The 20,536-nt window shown below is 40.1% G+C and overlaps 1 protein-coding gene across 4 annotated transcripts; it reads left to right on the top strand.

Moving 5' to 3' along the window:
• Positions 1 to 694: 694 nt before the first annotated feature.
• Positions 695 to 20,247, top strand: LOC126366300 (adenylate cyclase type 8). 4 transcript variants are annotated; one of them, XM_050009404.1, is made up of 22 exons: positions 695 to 957; positions 2,313 to 3,004; positions 3,100 to 3,249; positions 3,331 to 3,446; positions 7,084 to 7,195; positions 7,278 to 7,405; positions 8,027 to 8,185; positions 8,683 to 8,821; positions 9,824 to 9,925; positions 10,581 to 10,672; positions 11,204 to 11,459; positions 11,658 to 11,741; positions 12,000 to 12,107; positions 12,622 to 12,833; positions 13,318 to 13,393; positions 13,486 to 13,539; positions 14,300 to 14,468; positions 14,757 to 14,839; positions 15,007 to 15,108; positions 15,569 to 15,817; positions 16,947 to 17,093; positions 19,557 to 20,247. In XM_050009404.1, exons 2-22 carry the CDS (start codon positions 2,459 to 2,461, stop codon positions 19,689 to 19,691), a joined length of 3,219 nt encoding a protein of 1,072 aa, XP_049865361.1. In that variant the 5' UTR covers positions 695 to 957; positions 2,313 to 2,458; the 3' UTR covers positions 19,692 to 20,247. The 4 variants fall into 4 exon arrangements, with proteins under 4 accessions (XP_049865361.1, XP_049865353.1, XP_049865370.1 ...); XM_050009396.1 differs by having other exon boundaries at positions 695 to 993; XM_050009413.1 differs by lacking the exon at positions 695 to 957 and adding an exon at positions 1,806 to 2,060 and having other exon boundaries at positions 2,357 to 3,004.
• Positions 20,248 to 20,536: the final 289 nt, after the last annotated feature.

Here is a 20,536-nt window from a genome sequence, read left to right as displayed (position 1 = left end):
AGCTTTTTAAAGAAGTAGATCAAAGTATAAAACTGGTTTTGCACGGGCGAGGAGACTATTAAGTCAAAACTCAAAAATTTAGTAATAAGTAGGTACTTAATGGTTTCCTACTTAATAAGTACAGAGTTATTAGTGGAAACAGGAATTAGTCTTCATTTATTACGAATGTTTTGTTTCGTCTGTCAGTATTCCTAAAAAAATATATAATTATTTACATCAGATGACTAACCAAGGCTAATATAGAATATGTGGAGTTGTCTGTAGCGATTCAGTTAGGTTTTGTAGTATGTAACTATCTATTTGAGTTCTGTATTTTACACATTTAATTCCCATAGCTTCCCAATAATAATTATCCCAAGAATAATCTGAGTCTGCTTGATTCTATACACAGTTAGGTAGCTACATTAGTTTCTAGGTTAAACGTTTAAAACAAGGACGCGTGTTTGCGTGTAATCTTTATGAAAAACGACAAACACTTAGAAATTACCGTAGCATTCGTTGAAGGCAATATTTTTGTGTGACATTGGCAACAGTAGCTATTAGACACGTTACAACATATGGGTAACGCGTCCGTGAACTAGGAGCGAGGGTGAATCAATGTGGTGGTCGGGCGGGCGCGGGCCGCTGGGGCGGGCGCGGCGCGGCGCGGTGGGCGGCGGCCGAGCGCGGCAGTCGCACGAGGCACGTGCGCGCATCGCCTCGCCGCAGCCGCGCCCGCTACACCGCGCACTGCTGCCCGCACTCCCACTCGCTCGATATTCCCGGACGCTCATACATCATCCCTACATTCCAACATCATCAATACCCGACGCATCATCTTAGTGCCGACGATACCATCTCGCCTTCTTTCACGTCCAAACCGGTTACGGGTCAATAGTTAAATCTTTTCGTAGATATTGCTTACATCATCGGTACTGCACTTTCGGCGGGAAACATTACCATGTTCACCACTAACCAGTAAGCTTTATACAAATTGATCAAAGCAATTCAATGGTAATGTTATTTATTGTATCTACTTAGTTATTGTCTCATCACACAGTGCCACGAAATCCCAGATTTGCGACAACACTACCAAACCATCTGGACCTCTATAGTGCAAAGAGGGCCTAACATTTCACTAACCTAGATATCCGTGAGTGACTATCATTTAGAGTCACTTTACGGTTCAAATATACAAAAATTTACATACTTATATGGAGACTTGTTGTATCACATTTGAGCTAGTTATCATGATTTGAAATTAGCAGTTTCAAAATTCAGATTCTACTCGTTAAGTGATGCTTAGGTAAAGTGGAGATAGCTTAATTGATTTCAAAGAATTATCTATTGTGTTATATATAATAATATATGATGGCAGAAAAGGCATCTCAGGAATTCGGAAAAAATGTAATTGCCTAAGCACCCGAGCCACTTAATAGCCGCTATCTCGTGTTTATTGCATTACATTATGACCCGTCATCTAATATACCTACCTTTAAATGGTGCATCATCGTTCATTATTGAATTCCTTAAACAACTGACATATTCTATACATCATGAGTTATTATATTAGTATAGACTGATGACATATAGTTATTTAACTTAAGTAATGTAAAAGGTTTATGGAACACTTGTAAGATAATTTATGCAAAACGAATACAATGCAGACAGGACATGGTACTGAAAAATTGAAATTCACATATTCGTGTAACTTCAATGAGACAAGTTTTGTAGGTATGTCATAGCCAATTTAAGTCTGAATGATAGACAGCTGAAAATTTTAAAATAATTTGTTGTGAAATCACCTAGTGAGTGAAACAAATAACTTGTCGTTTATGTGAGTGGAGTTTCACGGTCACGCTACTTAAACGTGCGTCGTAACTATTGTCAATATTGAAATTAGTGGCGAGTGTGTAGCCGACGAAGCCACGATCGGATTCTGTCCAGTGACGGCTTGGTTAATGAACGGGTATCGGGACAATGTTTCAGCGTGTAATTTATTCATTGTGCAGCCGTCCTCGATCAGCCGTGTGCCGCTAATGGAAAGTCTCCGCTTGATGATCTGTGACGCGCTGCGCAGCGTTAGTAAACTTTAGTCGGCTTGTATACATCATGTCTTTTACCTACCATTAAATTATCGCATATGTATTACTCCGATAGTCTCCATCGCTTAAACAGTGCAACGAAACGTTTAACGGTTTCGATTCGTTATATCGATATAATATGTAACAAACTACATAATATAACACTACCTACACAATTTGTAAGATTCACCTTCACCTATTGACTACTTCTATTTATATTCAATCAATAACCTCGATGATATGTGGTAGGGCTATGAAATAGTTTCAGCTGTTAGAATATTTACAATCTAAAGTGAAAGAAAATAAGTACCCAGTGAAAATTGCAAAGTATTATAAAAATGTTGAAAAGTGGTTAAAAAGTTGAGAGGGTTGAAATATGAGGAAGCATTGAAGCAATGGAGAAGTTGATGCAGGCACGAACGGTAAACAAATGTTCATGTTGGATATGCCTGGTGCCGCCGTGGGGGTTCACGGACCTGGAGGAGGAGCAACTGTACTCGGCGTACACGCAGCGGCAGCGGCAGCGTGCTGTGCCGCGCCTGCTAGTCGCCGGTGCGCTGTTGCAGATATTTGCCGCAATCGTACCTGGAGAACGCGACTTGCGGTTCGCCTATACCTCGGTCGTGATTGGTTTGTTGACCAACTTGATTCTGGCAGTGCTGTACGCTTTCATTCGTCCCGCGAGGCCCGTTCTGAATCACGTGGCCTGGATGGCGCTATGGACCCAGCTACTGGTGAGCGCGTCGCGTCGCCTCGGGGACTCCTACAACGAGTTGCTCGGCTGGGCCGTCGTGCTCCAATACTTCACACTTGCCACGTTACCCTTCCATCACCTGCTGTTGATGTTTTATAGCACCACATCCTTTTCTGCTTACCTCCTCGTGCAATATTACAACGCTGCTACATCTGAAAGCAGGCTCCCAGATGATTTTGTATTCCAGGTAAGTGTACGCCGCGTCGAATTTCAAGTGTGCCATCATTTTCAATTAGCATTTGAAAGAAAATGAGAAAAACACAAAACTGTTTATGTTGACAGCAAATAGCAAACGGGGCTTTACTTCTGGGAGCTACACTGCTAGGTGGAACTGCGTATGCCGTAGGAGAGCGCCAGCAACGTTGCTCATTTCAAGAGACAAAACGAAGTTTGCGCGATAAACTTACTATCGAACAACAAAGCAAAGAACAGGTGTGTAGGTACCTACGCTATTCATAAGTTTGACTTGCAGATATACAAGTTTCTTATTTCCAATGTAATGTTTTCTTCTAGGAACGGTTGTTGCTATCCGTTCTGCCAGAACATGTTGCAGTGCAGATGCGTCAAGATTTAGGCCTTATTGATACTCAATTTAAGAAGATTTATATGTCTCGCCATGAAAATGTTAGGTACGTAGCAAAGTTCTGTAAGTATATCGTCACTGGAAAGGCAAAATTACGTAAGCGCCAAAAGGCCATTTCGAGAAAAAGCCGTTTAAAGTTTCATTTTTTCGTTTTTTTATCATAACTTTTTACCCAATTATCCAATTTAGATGATGTCAAAGTAAGGTTACATTGTTTTTTAATTTTCTATGTCCAGCAATACATATTATAACTGTTGGATTGCTATTTTAGGATATAGTGGCGCTTACGTAAAAATGACTTCAGTTTACAGTAAAGCAAATTTACTTAACCGCCATCTGGTTAAAATATTATTTGGAAGCAAAATTACTTACAGCTCTTACGACAATGCATACGAGAACGACAATATTTCTTTAAATATAATAATACTGTAATGTTAGCGGAGTAAAAGTTACTGTAACGACTTTTACACATCTGCTCTCATTATGTAAAAATTGCCTACAAAGTGATCGATTGATTATGTCAGTTCACCAAAAATTCTTTAAAGTAAGTTTTTGTAATATCTTACATGGGTAAAAAGACGTAAGAGACAAATAATTATTCTTAATACCTCTTTAAACTACTTATTACTTCAATTGATTTATAAAAATGGCTATTAAAATACTGAAGTGCCAGAAATAAAGTTTCATAAAATATAAATAATAGCGTACAACCCGTTATCTGTTTGTAAAAGTTTCTTTTTAACACTTTCAAAGACGGAACGTATACGGACGTTCCGATTCCAAGGTGCCATACTACCTATTATGAACCACCAATGACCCATGGTCTCTGTCCGTGAAAGGGTTAAACGGTTTTATTTAGCTAAACCCGTACGGTATATTTGTATCAAAATTAGATATTGCAATTTAAGTACCTTCCTGTTGTCAGATTGATCTGAAAGGTACGCACCTTTAATTCCGATGTCAATACAATATAATAAAATCAATAACATTATAAATCTATGATGGCAGCCGGTACATAATGGGGGATTACATATTTTTCCACAACCCCCTCAATATGGGTATCAAAGATAGGACTACACTAGTAGAATACTGTCATTATGTCAAAATTTCAAATCCAAGATGGACGATATTACAAAATGACTGAAAGAAGGATGTTGCCCTTAATTTTGTCATTGTCATCCACCGTCCATAATATGCAGGGCAGCACAGTGGATCGCTGGGTGGGGTCGCTCCGCGAAGCCTGTGAAATCCCCTTCTGAGCTTCTGGAAGGAGATAGGTTGGCTTACGTAGTCAACAATTACACGCATAATGGGCCACCTTAGAGTCTAAATGCGGAAAACAGAGCCCACTAACATAACATAACATATGCAGGGCAGCACAGTCGACCATGCAGTAGTATATTTGGGCTCAAAATTGTTTGAATTAGGACAAGCATACGTGGCTCTAAGTCGAGTCAAGTCTCTGGAAGGGTCAAGTCTTTTTAATTCCTCAATAATTCCCCTTATTGTTTTTAAGAGTATTTACCACGAAGTTTAATACACTTTTCCATTCGCTCGAACCAGGTATTATTTAACATTTATTCCACTCCAAAGTAGAAGTGTTCAAAATGGCTGACTTGAAAGCGTTGGCCGCTTCTTCGCCGCACTGGAACCTTTGACCGCGAAGAGTTTCTTTTTTAATTTTAGGAAATGTAAAGAAATCATTGGAGCTTAGGTCAGGACTGTATGGAGGATGGTCAAGAATTTCTACGTTTTCCTGCTTCAAATAATCGTTTGACGAGCGGTGTGTGAGCTTGCGTTGTCATGGTGCAGCATCCTGCACTCCTGCGCATCATCATGCGTCGCTTTGGGTTACATTTTCGAAGTTCGGCGATGACTTGTGGTAAACAAATTGTGGTATACCAATCTGCATTAACCGTCCTACGATCTTCAAGTGCAATTGTCGCAACATGACCGATTTTCTCCACGAAGGTAGCCACTATCTTCTTTGAAGTGCTTCAAGAGCGAACAACTTTAGTCGGCTTTGACTCGTTTTGGAAGACCCAAACTGTGGATTGTTGTTTGGAATCAGGATAATAGCATAAATCCAAGATTCGTCACCACTGATGATGTCGTACACGTGATTTGACTCTCCTCGGTTGAATCTCTGAAGAGTTTTCTTACACCATCTGACGCGGGCTACCTTATGATCGTCAGAAAATGCGGGATGCAACGGCAAACTAGTTTTCTCACACCAAGTGCCTCATTCAATATCGTTTAAATGGTTGTCCCTGAAATGCCTAATAACGCCTCTATTCTCGGTATGTCACATGACGATTTTTGAGGATTAGTTGTCTCACAGCAACGATATTATCTTCAGTGAAGGCGGATATCCACGCTCGAATTCTAAATACCAGCGTTCGATGGCTCGCAGACATGGCACTTCATCGTGGAATAGAGATTTTAACTGTTTGAAACACTGAAGTCGCAGTAGGCCTCTTCGAAAGTTATAGAAAATTTTTCTTTGTAAGATTCATTTTCGGACATGATCTGACAGATTCAAACCAACGCTGTGACTAAACAATTGCATTAATCCTAATGCTTTCAATTGTTTTGATATTCGAAATTCCAACAAATTTGAATTTAGAGTTCTCAATTCAAAATTGGCGCTAAATATGCAAACGACAGAACTTAAAAAGTATAACAAAGTCGCTTTTTCTGTTCCTATATCCCTATGTACGCTTAAATCTTTAAAATTGCGCAACGGATTTTGATGCAATTTTCTTTAGTAGATAGAGTGATTCAAGAGGAAAGTTTATAGGTATGTATAATAACATCCAATAAATAGTGTAGAAATACTGCTATTTTTGAGGATTTTAATGTGATGTCGTAAATAATTTCATTTTTCCTCAGCATTGCATCCGAGCGAAGCCGGGTCGCTAATAAATTATAAAATCAATTCTAAAATAGTTTTACTTTTAGATCTATTGTTAAAAAATAACTTCCTGGGAAACTTACTGCTAGCCCACAAACTTGCTTAATAACAGCATAAAAATGCGAAGGCAAATTTACGTAGACGCCTTATTTATTCTAAATACTGTAAGTCAAAATTACTTATTCGCCATTCACTGCATAAACATGCTAGGACATTTTTTTCTTATACGCCTTACTTATTTTAAAAGCTGTAAATAAAAATGACTTATACATAGTCTATTTTTTATTTTCAGTAGTCCAAAATTACTAATAAAATGATACTTTTCAAACTATAGAATGCCAAATTTACTTAAAGTTAATATGTAGTTATTATATAGGACAACAATATTACTTATACACCAGTCACGAAAAAAACACCAAAATCTTGTCGTTTAAGAAACTGGAATTGAAAAAAGTCAACTATTTTCAAATTTACGTAAGCGCCAAAAAAGTGCTCGTATCGCAATGCTACCCAGACAGATCGACGCAGAATGAAACGCTGATTCCGAATATATAAAAAACCCAAAATACCTATTTTGGCGCTTACGTAATTTTGCCTTTCCAGTGACGATATATTTTTTCATTCGTATTGGCTTGGCGGTTTTGTTTAATATGAACTAGCCGGAGGGAACTCGTGTCCTTCGAATGTACATAAAGTTTCTACTCGTACAATATGTACCTACTTAGAAAGTTGAATGTTCTAACACACTGCTATCTATTTGTCACCACAGTATATTGTATGCGGACATCGTCGGCTTCACGGCCATTTCCTCAACGTATTCAGCTCAAGATCTTGTGGCAATTTTAAATGAACTGTTTGCGCGTTTCGATCGGCTTTCCGAGGTAAACTACTTGTCTTGTTAATAAGTAATTTGAAGGAATAATCTACATCTGTAAATACAAAATATTATTTTTTCTTATACAGAAATATAAACAATTACGTATCAAGATCCTCGGTGATTGCTACTACTGCATCAGCGGGGCGCCGGTGGAGCGACCAGATCATGCCGTCCTTTGTGTGCACATGGGCTTATCCATGGTCAAAGCAATTAAGTGAGTTTCTAATGGTTTCTAATTGAAAATGTTGTTTTTACTCGCGTAATATTGTATACATGAGCAGATAAGCTTTGTGTGGCCAACCCATGAAAATATCAGATTACGGTTTACGTTCGTACTTTTATGATTAAATTCCAGGTAACATTACAATAATGTTTGTTCGTAATATATCTTGATTGGAAACCTTACGTTTTCCTTTTGAATTAAACATTAGAATACGCTTTATGTCGGGACGGTCCGGAGGATGTCAAATATGTGAATGTAATATTGTGCTGCTTTGTTAACGGAGAAGGAATTAATTATTACTAATGTTGCTGGTGGAACGTAACTTCAGACACCAGATTGTTGATTTCTCGAAATTATAATTATGTAGTGTAGGTACATTGTAAAGTATGTTGTAACATTTTTTAAGCTCAAAGATCATAGAAGCGGTACTGGGAGAGTGTGTTTTGAATTAAGTAGTGAGTAAGTAGGCACTTAGGTACTCGATTTTTTAGGTACAGTATTTCCGTTGACATAGAAATTCGGCCCAGATCACTAAGCGGACATTCGCATTGAGAACCTACTCCTTTATTTGAAACCAATTAAAACATACATGATGATAATGTTTGGCACAAGGTACGTCCAGCAGACGACGAACTCGCCGGTGGACATGCGCGTGGGCATCCACACGGGTGCGGTACTAGCCGGCGTGCTGGGCCAGCGGCAATGGCAGTTCGATGTGTACTCGCGCGACGTCGAGCTCGCGAACAAGATGGAGAGCAGTGGCATGGCCGGGTCTGTACTCAGCTTTGTTTATCATCTTACTACTTATTTCATTATACTCTTCGCATCATCAGAAAAAAACATATAAAAGGTCTCGTTTATGGAGATGGAGAAATGGGCGATGAGCCGAGCGTGTGTCACTCTATATCAGTCAAATCACTTCTTTCTTTTTAGACGCGACTTATCGCATATAACATTAACTACATGGTCGGGCAAATGGGGAACGCGGTTAGCTCTCACAAAATTTAAGACAATAGACTTGAGGGTGCCCAGTTGGGTGCGTACCTCGGCTAAGGGTATACTCTGAGATAGGTTTATATTTGAAAGAATTAATCGACTCTAGTAGCGATAAGCGCTGAATAAGGGAAATCGTCGACAACGCCGGTGGGTTCGGTATCGGGGTCCTGAAGTGTTATGAACACTCCTATACTTACATCGTCATATGTTTCAATCTGCGCTCCATAACGGGGCCTTACGAGTAAGTAAGTAGAGTCACATTATTGTTGTAGCCGTGTGCACATATCGGAGGTGACGCTGAGCTTCCTTAACAACGAGTTCGAGGTGGAGCCGGCGCACGGCGAGCGGCGCGAGGAAATGCTCCGACAGGCCGGCATCAAGACCTACTTCATCGTCAAAGTGCTCAAACCTGTGAGCATCTATACATTTTTTATTTTCTATTACAAATGACAAATCTATCAATATCAAATGATTATCACGTGATTAGCGGTGAAGGAAAAAATCGCTAGGAAACCCACATACCCGAGAAATGCATTTTCGGAGACATACCTCCGCCCAATACAAACCAAACCAGCCAGCCAGCCAGCAGGTTATATGTAACCTAACCTGTATTGGGCTGGTTTTCCTTTCGCGAGTTGCAAGGTCAGAAATCGGTTTTGTAAAAAACTGGACCTGTCAAATCTTCAGGTTAGGTAAGCGGACCCTGTGATAAACAGGATAATGCTAGGGAGATGACGACAAATGACAAATCTATCCTTACTAATAATATCATAAATACGAAAATAACTCTGTCTGTCTGTTACGATTTCTCGCATATCGGACTGAACCAATTTAGGTGAAATTGGATATGGAGATAGTTTTTCTAAAACTCAATACTTACATACCCCGGTAGGCAATTACCGAAATCCACGCTAACGAAGTCACCGGCTGAGAGCTAGGTCAAAGAAAATCTAAATAGACATTAAAAGAGGGAAAATTACAGGTGATTACACGCAATATCAGGGTTTAGTCTAGAAGTGGGGCAGGTCAGATAGGTAACGTTTGAAAAAGATACTTACGAGTAAGTTCACGACCTCATCTGTCGATCAAAATATTACACGTCTCTAGTTTTCAAGTTAGTTTCCTGTCTTAGTAGCACACGATCACGATTCAGTTCACGATGCAGTTCGCGTCCGATGACTTGCAAAGCCGATATCCTATAGCCGCTTTACATAACTGATGAAGTTATGCTAACATTGCAAAATCTTCCTCTCGTAATTTAATTCAATCATGTGGGCTGAATACACTTAAGCAGTTCGAAGAGATCTGAAGTTCTGGAATTCGAAAATTTCGATGAGAGCTATGAATGTAAATATACCAGCAGTACCTAGTGTAGAAAAATAATATGCAGCTTTTGTTTCTTTTATTATCTAGTTCCAGGGAAACGAAGAGAAGAGTGCGCTCGAGGGCGATACGGGTGAGGGAGGCGACGCGGGGGACACTATGTCCGACCTCAAAGACGACGACGAGGACTCGGTGAGTGCACTACTGTCCCTCCCCCGCCACACCCCGCCCCGCCCGTCGGCGCCGCCGCCGTCGCGCGCCGACCCTCTCACCCCAGCTTAAATAAATAGGACACTGGGGCACTAGGCGACTGTTCTGCTTACCTAGAGCTAGACTAGATAACACTAAAGGCAGCTTGCAGGAATGATTTGTTTTAGCTTTTGGTTCCGAATCGAGCTGTTGTTGTTTCATTACATAGTCGTAGTCTGTTCCGATGTTTGTTATGTTACTGTAAAAGTCAAGAGTACGGTACCAAGTGATTGTGGTAAAAGTCCGAATTGTCTTTTAATAATAGTTCATTTCGGACCTTTACTGGCAGGCACCTGGTTAATCTTTGGTTTTAGTGGTAAATCTTAAGATTCACCTTAGGTACTTCGGGCTTTTACAGTAATATATAAATACATGAACTAGGTACGATCGCAAATATGATATAGATAGATATGATCTAAAAGTAGGTACTTATCTATGTAATTATTTTTCTTGCAAGTGGTCTGAAAATGGCTAAAAATTCATGTACTTACCAAAAATCCGTCAAGTACAATTTTAGCACCAATTTACCATAAGCTCTCAGTCATGTGCGCTCATTTTTGCTGGTTACTATAGAATGCTTCGTACGTTTAATTTGTAGGTTCTGTCGCCGCAAGATGAACACAAGGACAGTGAAGAGTTGAAAATACTATCAATGTTACAAGAAGAGCTCGTTCAAAGAGACGACAACAAGTGAGTTGATGCCCATAATCTGTGTATCAGTGTTTTTTTTAGTTTTTACCCTAAACGTGTTTACTGTGTTGGTTATTTTCAGCTTAATTAACATATCTTTATGCTTTCTTCATCTGCTTTGTAACTGTTCAGTTTCATAGGTAGGTACTATCACAACGGTATGACTTTCAACAAAGAATCGAACATTCCTCTTTTAGAGTTTAACTAAGCGTCAAAAGACAATTTAAATAAATTGGTATGTGGTCGGTAGGTATGGCCCTGTTTATGAAACTGTGTCAGCAAACACTTTTCACAGTCAGCGCAATTGTAGTGGATTGGTTCCGCTCGTTATGAGTTTTGAAACTGCAACCTGGACGATAGCGGCAGCGGGGGCGGCGCCAGTGGCTGCGGCGGCTCCTCTACTACTGTTCCGCTCCCCGGGCCGCTGCCATAAAGAACACTTCAAAACAAATCTTTGCATCTGAACACGCCGCCGCTGGCATCTAATTTGGCCTTGGTGTGGCCGTGAATATGACGAGGTGTATGTTGCAGGGAGCTGGCGGACGCGACGACGTTGTGCCTAACGTTCCGGTCAGCGGAGGCGGAGGCGGCGTACGCGCGACGCGGGGACCCGTGTCCATTGGCTGTGGCCGCGCCGCCGCTCATGCTGCTGCCGGCGGTGGTAGCCCTCGCCAGCTTCGCCGTGCCGCAGGCCTGGTCGCTGCACGCTGTCTACCTCGCCCTCATACTCGAGACCGGCCTAATCAATGTCGTCTATTACGCCTGCTTCCGATACGCTCAATTTAAGGTGCTAACATACCCACTATAAAAAACTTGTATATAATTATATTTTCTTTTTGGGCTGACCTTATATGGCCAGTTACTAAGTAGTATGACATACTTGACCTAGCTGTTTCCAAAACTTTTAATCATATATTATGTATTTCTTATTAGATAAATACATTGAAATTTTACCCATTTCTAAACACTTCTATTCCAATTCCAGAAGAAAACAGTCAGCCCCTATTGGAAATTGACATGTGGAACTTTCAACATAGCCATGTTCGTGGCAGCAAACATCGCGCCTTTGGTACGGGTTATTTTTATTTCATTTACTTACTTAAGTAGTTCTTAATATAAGAGGGAGGACATTTTAGTTCTTTTTGTACTTAACGTTCAAGTTTGTATGCACCTTTTCATACAGAAATTCTGGTGAAGCATGAAACCGCGCGGTTTCATGAATAGCACCCTACGCTTTCCGCTCTCTGTGTGCCATAAGCTTTAAGGGTCTACAAGTTCAAGTGATTGATTATAATGTTGCATTTCTATGTTTTTATTTATTATACAGATCATCTGCGGCAATTTCGAGACGTTGATCCGTGAGGACGGTCTGCGGGAGGATGCCCCGGCGCACGGTGGGGCTCGCCGCTGCATACATCCATCCTACTATTACCATGTAAGTACGTCTGCTTTCACATTACGTCCTATGAATCCTATGATCCAAGTTAAGTACATTATAATACATTGACACTTGTCAAGAATTAGCGGATACGTGCGAAATTGTATACGTAAGTAATCAATTCTCGCTCGTCTCTGTTACGTACATTACGTAAGTTGTCTGTCATTGAAGCTGAATGTGTCATCTCTTTGTTGAAATAGGTACCAATTTTGGCTATTTAATTCACTAATTTCATACTATTCTCCGTAGCTCTTGTCATCCTCGCCTCTATCTAGCATACCTATTTGAAACTTTTTGTTCATCGAAATATTGCCATTCTTTTAAAAAATAGATTTAACGTTGCAATAATAATGATTAATGATTTAATAATAAGTACTCATCTCCATAGCGTTATCCCTTTTGACAGGTCCGGTTTTTCACAATAGCGACTGCCAATCTGACTTTCCCAAGTTAAGGTAAAATAGGTCACATACATGTACTTAATGAAATGATAACTGATAACATGGTGCAGGTGGGTGCAGGCGCGGCCTGCGGTGCGCTGTGGGTGTCCCCGCTGGGCGGGTGCGCACGCGCCCTGCTGCTGCTGGCGCTGGCAGCGGCGCACGCGCTGCCGGCCGCGCTGCACCCCGCGCTGCTCGCGCCGCGCGCCTCGCTCGACCGCGACCCCTACCAGCTTCCCTTCAACGCCACCGTCGACTTTGACGAGCAAGCCTTTAATGTTCTGTAAGAGTATTTTTAACCTTTTTTCGAGATGTACGGTAGCGTAATAGATAAATGTAACATTCGGAATCATCTTTTCACCGATACACCATTTAACTTTGTACTAATCAAACTAAAATTGCTTTTTAGAGGTGGAGTCGGTGGAGTAGACAAAAATGAAAATATCATTTTTTTGTTATATATATAAACTTATGTTATTTTTTCGTAGTAGAATACTTAATAGGTCTCACTAATATTATTCGGTAGTTAAACTCGTTACGACGCGGGACACCCATGATATTCCGGATTAACTCATCTTTGTCAATGTGGCAGAAAATAGAACAATAAAAACAACTTCAAACAAGTAGGTACCACATTAACATCAACAATCGTTCATCTTACAACATACAAACATTCAGAACGGATACGTAATCGCGTTACTCTAAAAAAATAAAGGTGTCAGCGTTTGAAACATGACTTACCAGTGTTGTAAAACTTTTATTTCCAGGTCGCAGGTTCACACCGGACGGAACATCATAATGCTATTTTTCGTGGTGCTGGCCCTGCTCATATTCAACAGATACGTGAGTACTCTACTCTATTCGTAGAGTCGTTACAGTTATCTGTAAAGATGGGATTTGTGTGCGGCTATTTATACTGATTGTTTACGTTACAGAGCGAAGCGTTGGAGCGCGCGCGGCATTCACGCGGGGAACGGATGCGAGCGCAGGTACCTACCACTAATCTCAAATTATTTAAAAAATGTTTTTCGTAGACAGTGAGCATAGAGCAACGATTTCATGTTTCCAACAAAAATCACGCGTTTTGTCACTATCTTCTGAGCCCAGATGTAGGAAACTGAGTAATAACATGAAAAATCCAATTGTACAAAAGATAATCTGATTGGTACATTGTACGAAATGAGCACCACGCTTGTCATTTAAATTAGGTGTATGAATGTAATTAAGTACATCCGTTGCCTTAGCTAAACTATAATATTCATCAAGTATATGTACAATATATTATACTTACTTATTTGTTTTACATAATAATTTTCATGACATAACAAAATACTTGATGTCCCAATGTAGGGCTAAAGACTTATTATACTCTGTTCACCCATGTCTAGGCATTGCAAAGCTTGCTCACTTTTAAAATATCTTTTGAAATACTTTTCACTTGGCATTAAACATTTTTACCGTGACTAATAACTCAAATAAATCTAACTCAATGTTTCTTTTATTCATTGTATCAATCAACCCGTATATATTTTCGGAACGTCTTTTCTCTTATCATTCCCTTTCATCCGTAATCTGTGAATGAATATACCTACCGACAGTGAAGCCTTGTTAAAACCCTCTGAACTCCTCCAAGCCTTTATGAACATACAAGTGAAAACACGACATACATTCATAGCATTTTAACGTGACTTGTGTACATTTTTTTTTTATTAGGATATTCCCTAATGAAGAATGTTCGTTTGTTTATAGGCAGAACAGGCGGCGGACCTGCGCCGGCGCAATCAGGCGTTGATCCATAATGTGCTGCCGCCACACGTGGCGCGTCACTTCATGGGCGCCCGTCACCATCACCGTGACCTCTACAGCCAGAGCTACGCTGAAGTTGGCGTGCTCTTCGCTTCTATGCCCAACTTCACTGGTATATACTTTCCGCTTATTTTCATCTTCCATGTCTTTCAAAAATGTATATCGTAAGTTTTGTGATTACAAGAAGCGGCGTATCAATGCAAAATACGATATCCAAAGTACGATTGACATTATCCTGCTTGTATCCATCCGCATCGTAGAAAACGTGTTCTAGATTGGTTAATATAATACTGTTCCACCAGATTGCTTCTCCGAAATCCATTTGCGCAATTCATAACGAATTATTTGGTTATAAATTCACAGGAGTTATATTTCATCTAGAACTGTTTATCTGTTTCAGAATTTTATTCAGAAGAAACCGTAAACAACCAAGGCCTGGAATGTTTGCGATTTCTTAACGAAGTTATATCGGACTTCGATTTGGTAAGCACTTCAGCGTACGTAGTTGAATAATTAGTTATATGAGTATGGCATTTTAATTTTTAAGTAGAACCTATTAACATTTTATCATGATTAATGATCTACAAGAACTGTATAACATCTTACCTAATCCGTGTAAGAGTAGTGTTTTTTATTTGTTATGTTTCCAGTTGTTGGAGAACGCTAAGTTCAGCAACGACATCATTAAAATCAAGACTATCAGCTCCACGTACATGGCTGCGTCAGGCCTAAACCCCACACGACAGATGCAGGTACCAGTAGCAGCTAACAACATTATTGCACCTAAACTAAACAATATGAACATAAGTACCTACCATAAAAACAGCAGTGCGAAAACATAAAGACAGCCACTCCAAAAGATATATAGGAATATACAGTATTCTATTCTATACATATCCTTATACTACATAAACACGCCTGTAAGACTTCGGAAGATAACTTTCAACCGCTCTTGATGTCAGCGTTATATGATATAGAAAATAATATAACTATTGTATACTATACACAAGTACCTATTTATTACAGTACCTACCTATCTAAAACATATTTATTTCCATGTGTTTTATTACTTTATATTTTCGGTCGGTGAGGTCGGCCCCCGATACGAATTAGTGCGGGGCGGACAGTTAACGCTCTGTCATATTGTTTATTATTCTAAGTCTAACGGCATCTCAGGATGACCCTGCATATACCTATATGGCTATATTTCAGCCGTCCGATGGAGTGTTGGTGAGGTGGGCACACCTGGCGTGCCTGGTGGAGTTTGCACTGGAGTTACAACGAGTGTTGGCGGCGATCAACGAGCAGTCATTCAACCACTTCGTACTGCGCATGGGCGTGAACCACGGCCCGATCACCGCCGGCGTCATCGGCGCGCGCAAGCCGCACTACGACATTTGGGGAAACACCGTCAACGTCGCCTCGCGTATGGAGAGCACCGGCAAAGCTGGCTGCATACAGGTGACAGAATATAGAATACTACCAACGTGGTTATATAATAGAATGAAAATATAAATGTGACCAAATAAATTTATAAAAAAAAAACCTCTGTTAAACATGAAATGCTTTTCATCCCGGGCAAAAATCACTTTGTGATACCTATTTTGGTTAGGACATTACAGGCTGATCACCTGATTGTCCGAAAGTAAGGTGATCCGTACTTCGGAAGGCACGTTAAGCCGTTGGTCCCGGTTACTATTTACTGATGTAAGTCAGTAATCGTTACATGAGCCATGTCAGGGGCCTTTGGCGGCTCAATCATAACCCTGATACCAGGGTTGTTGAGGCTGGTATTCCACCTTACAACACATGATAAGAACAAGAAGATTGAAAGAAGAAGAAAAGTTGACTAAGACCCTCCGTTCTAAAGGGTTATGTTATTGCTAATACTATTACGCTAACACCATCTCTATAGATATTAGAATTTCGTATCCAAAGTGTAACTGCAAGTTGTCTTCTGATTACTTGTGTCTCTGCCCACTCCATTGGCGATCACAGGCATGAGTTTATATATGTTATAGGTATGATCAAAGAACTTCCACAAAAGTTGTAATATTTTTCCGAAATTAATGAAGAACTTCCGAAGACTGGCTAAATGTGTAAGATATCGGTATAAATCTTATTCTCTTACGTTAGAACCGTTTGTACCAGCAATCGATACAATTAAATAGGTCAAGGGGAACATAACTCTTTGACTTCCTTCTGACCCCGGGGACACATTCCAACGTTTCCGTATTGACTTCCAAAGCTGTATTAAATATTCAGAAAGTGTTACATTCATATTTACCCGTATTAATTACTATATCTACTCACCCACAACTTCATACGCCTAGATTTATATGGCAGTAAGCATTCTAAAACCGTCCCTGAAACATCTTAAACTTTACAAGGATGTACGTACTTTTGAGAGGTTTCAGGGTGAATATTGGCACCCAACGAACATATGATACTTACCCTATTTTCACTCCCTGTTTTTACGTCAATTTTCACCCAAATCGGACCAGCTAATTAGGCGTGAAGTTAATGGTAAAAGACAGACACACAGAAATCGATAAACTTTCTAGTATTTATAATATTAGCATGGATTTAGGTGACGGAGGAGACCTGTGAGATTCTTCAGAGCTTCGGCTACTACTTCGAGCAGCGAGGTCTGGTGGCTGTCAAGGGCAAGGGGCAACTGATGACATACTACCTGCAGGGCAAACGTGACACGCCCACTCGCACAGACAAACCCACGGTGAGGAAATAGTGAAAACTTCCGATGTCATTAATAACTTTCTTATAATTAACTAAAGTATCATTAATTAATTACGTAGATCAGGTAAAGTGAAACTAATTTCCTTTTACGCAAACGAATGATTAAAAAACGAAAGTTTGAAGGTAATATTTTAAAGTTAGATGTTTTCACATCAAACGTCGTAAGAAGGTATAACTAGGTACCGATGCCTATCAGAACGGTCTTATTAAAGGTGCATGCTTTGTGGTAGGTACACCTATTGCAAAATTAGTTAAATCAGTAAAAAACACCTAGAATGTATTCTTTGGTTACTTACAAATCTAGTTTGCTAACAAGCCCACCATTATAGGCGAGCATTATCTGAAAGCTTTAACCCAATGGATGCAGCTGTGACGTCATCATGCGATGCGCCCCGGTCAGTCTACCCGGACAGGCCGAGTGCCACAGTCGGCCTGCACGAGCAGTCTGATCGGGTTGCTACTCGCTACTCTACTGCGACAGGAACCATACAAGATAAGAAGAAAACAAAATGCTCTCAAGCTAAATTCATATAGAGGTACCTAGTACCGCAAGTGTTGAGGGCTGGGGAAACCGGTGCTTGTATGAAACCCAAAACTGTCTGTGTGAACGAGTGCGTACTAACGGGGGCACATAAAAATCAGCGCAGAACACTCCCACTGCTGCGTTGGTATAGGAGTGTGTGTGTATAAGCAATCAATCAATAATATCACTGAGCTTTATTTATGTCTCTCCGATCATTTGATTTAAGTAATTTATTTGTATCAGAGTTCGCCCTAAGTTATAGCAAAGATCTACTTCATTCTGGATTATCTGGCACGTTCGTTGCTTCAGACAATTGCATGGCTTTCATAATAGAAAATCATATATCTAATCGAACGTAACTACTACTTAATACTGTTTTTTTAGTTTGTACCTACGTACATATATATACGTACAGTTAGATAACCCATGCCGATTCCATTGTCATAAGACAATAAACCCCCAATTGTCGTCAAAGGAGAATGGGTACCCTGGCTTAGGAACAATAATAACCTTGTGTCATTTGTAAGTATAATCTTTCAACATTCAACCAACTTTTGTTTGAGACTCTATCAAATACCATGGCCGCTGGTAGACCTTGCTCCGTGCACTCTAGCATATAGATACCCCTCTCTGATGATATTATACTTATTGCTTATGTATTGTTACTACCCAGCCATTAATCGGCATCAGTGGTCCAGTGGTTGAGCGTTAGGCTCACGATCCGGAGGTCCCGGGTTTGAATCCCGGTGGGGAAATATCACAAAAATCACTTTATGATCCTTAATTTGGTTAGGACATTACAGGCTGATCACCTGATTGTCCGAAAGTAAGATGATCCGTGCTTCGGAAGGCACGTTAAGCCGTTGGTCCCGGTTACTACGTACTGATGTAAGTACGTAGTCGTTACATGAGTCATGTCAGGGGCCTTCAGCGGCTCATTAGTAACCTACCTTTTAGTAAGTGGTTGGTAATCCACCTAACAACCCACACGAGAAAAGAAGACTATCCTGCTATTTGCTAGCTTGCGTGGGTTTATCGATATTGTTAGTGAAGCGATTAAAAGAAGTTCACGTAGCGATGACCTTTTGACCGATGCATAACGACTTAAACAGGTTAATCGGCGTGACCTCCGGCCCCGGATACAAGTCGAATGCTCTTCATTTCCTAGACGTTCACATCAGCTAGATTGTTACGAGTGACGTGGAAACAATACATTGCGACTGCGACATCCGATTGCACAAGTGTGTCTTAAAACAATAGAAATAACTATTACAATTATTTAATGATCTCATTTAAGTACCTACCTACCTAAATCATTTAGAAATGGCGGGTGACTTGTCGTCTACTGCACTTTATTACGCTGCAGCGTAATTAGGTGGTCGCTATTTTATTACATAAATCAATTAATTACGTCTGCAGTTGATGATTCAAATAATAAAATTAATGAATTATTGTAATCAGTCAAAAAATATATTAGGATTTCGGGAACAATTCCATTTTCTTGAAAAGCCACAATAACGAATACATATTAAACGGTCTACGAAATTTTGTAAATAAATAGTTATAAGAAATTCTGTTACTTACACTAATAAAAACCGCGACTATCTATTAAACAGAAAAAATACGGAGCATACTCCACCACGCTGATCCGCTGCGGGTTGTTAGAGAAATGCCTAAACCTCAAACAATATAAGTACATTATACAAAAGTATTCGTTTTCTAAATTGACTCGAACTTACTGCATTGCGAGTTTTAGCTATGCTTACTTAATAATTATTGGCTACATCCAACATCCGCACTACATTATAATATATATTTTATATCTAGGTATCTTCGGTGCTTAAAGTAATATACTTACCATGCCACGAGCACGTATTTATATATTAAGAAATCCTACTTTAATAAGTTTCAAATATATAGATGGAAGAGACCGCGCCTGAGCCTGGTCAGGGAGAGGCGTTGCTGGCGAACGGTGACGCGACGAGCACCGGCGCGGGTGCAGGCCGTCGCTCCCCGCCGCGCGCCGACGCCGAGCGCCCGCTGCTACCTCCATAAACTCCATCCACCAACATACATTAAACAGTCTATTACGTCCCAATACTGGGCCCAAGCCTCCCTTTAGTCAACCGAAGGAACATACTCCACTAGCTCCACTGCGATTTTATGGAGGTATTTTGGTCACCTTCAAATATGTACCTGAACCATTTAGAGTTCAAACCTGACCACTTATTTTATTAAGTTGGCACTCAAATTACTTTTTAAATCTCCCAAATAAGACTCACAAATGTAAAGATTCACCAGCCTGATAAAAATAACAGTTCTAGAGTGTATAATAGTGTGTTAGTGACATCGTGACGATACTGAGGGGGGTGATTGAGACTATGATTCTGAATTAATATCAAGTGGAATTTTCAGTCGCAAAATTAATGATTCTTTTTGTGTTTTTTAAAATGATTTTCAATTATATACTTTTGCTATGGAAAATTCCACTTGATATTAACTCAGAATAATGAGCTGCATCACCCCCCTCAGTATTCGTTACGACGTCACTTACGCCCCGTACAAATACATACGAGTAGCCATACAAGTACGTATGGGTGTTAGTGACACGGTGACACCGTAACAAATAATGCCGGGGATGATTCAGACCATTCTGAGTTGATATCAAGCGGAATTTCCTGTCAAAAAATTCATGAAAATTTTAATGCTTTTTTTAACTATTTTCAGTTTCATACTTTTGCGACGGAAAATTTCACTCGATATCGACACAGAATCATGTTCTGAATCATCCCTCAAAGTTTTCGCTACGATGTGACTAACACCCTGTATATCCATCACGTGTCTATGGCTTTGGTGAAGTGATCTGGGAGGTTAGAAAGGCTACATTTAAGCAATTCATG

This window comes from Pectinophora gossypiella, chromosome 1, assembly GCF_024362695.1.
Source record: "Pectinophora gossypiella chromosome 1, ilPecGoss1.1, whole genome shotgun sequence".
NCBI classification, from domain to species: Eukaryota; Metazoa; Arthropoda; class Insecta; order Lepidoptera; family Gelechiidae; genus Pectinophora; species Pectinophora gossypiella.
The sequence above is the reverse complement of the archived record's forward strand: the minus strand, read 5'-3'. Positions and strand labels throughout refer to the sequence as shown.

Excerpts from the sequence above, each read along its gene's own strand:
- LOC126366300 (XM_050009404.1), top strand. The coding sequence starts at position 2,459 with ATGGAGAAGTTGATGCAGGCACGAACGGTAAACAAATGTTCATGTTGG. Across the intron at positions 3,447-7,083 it reads TCTCGCCATGAAAATGTTAG|TATATTGTATGCGGACATCG; the intron begins GTACGTAGCAAA and ends TTGTCACCACAG. Across the intron at positions 13,394-13,485 it reads TGCTCATATTCAACAGATAC|AGCGAAGCGTTGGAGCGCGC; the intron begins GTGAGTACTCTA and ends TTTACGTTACAG.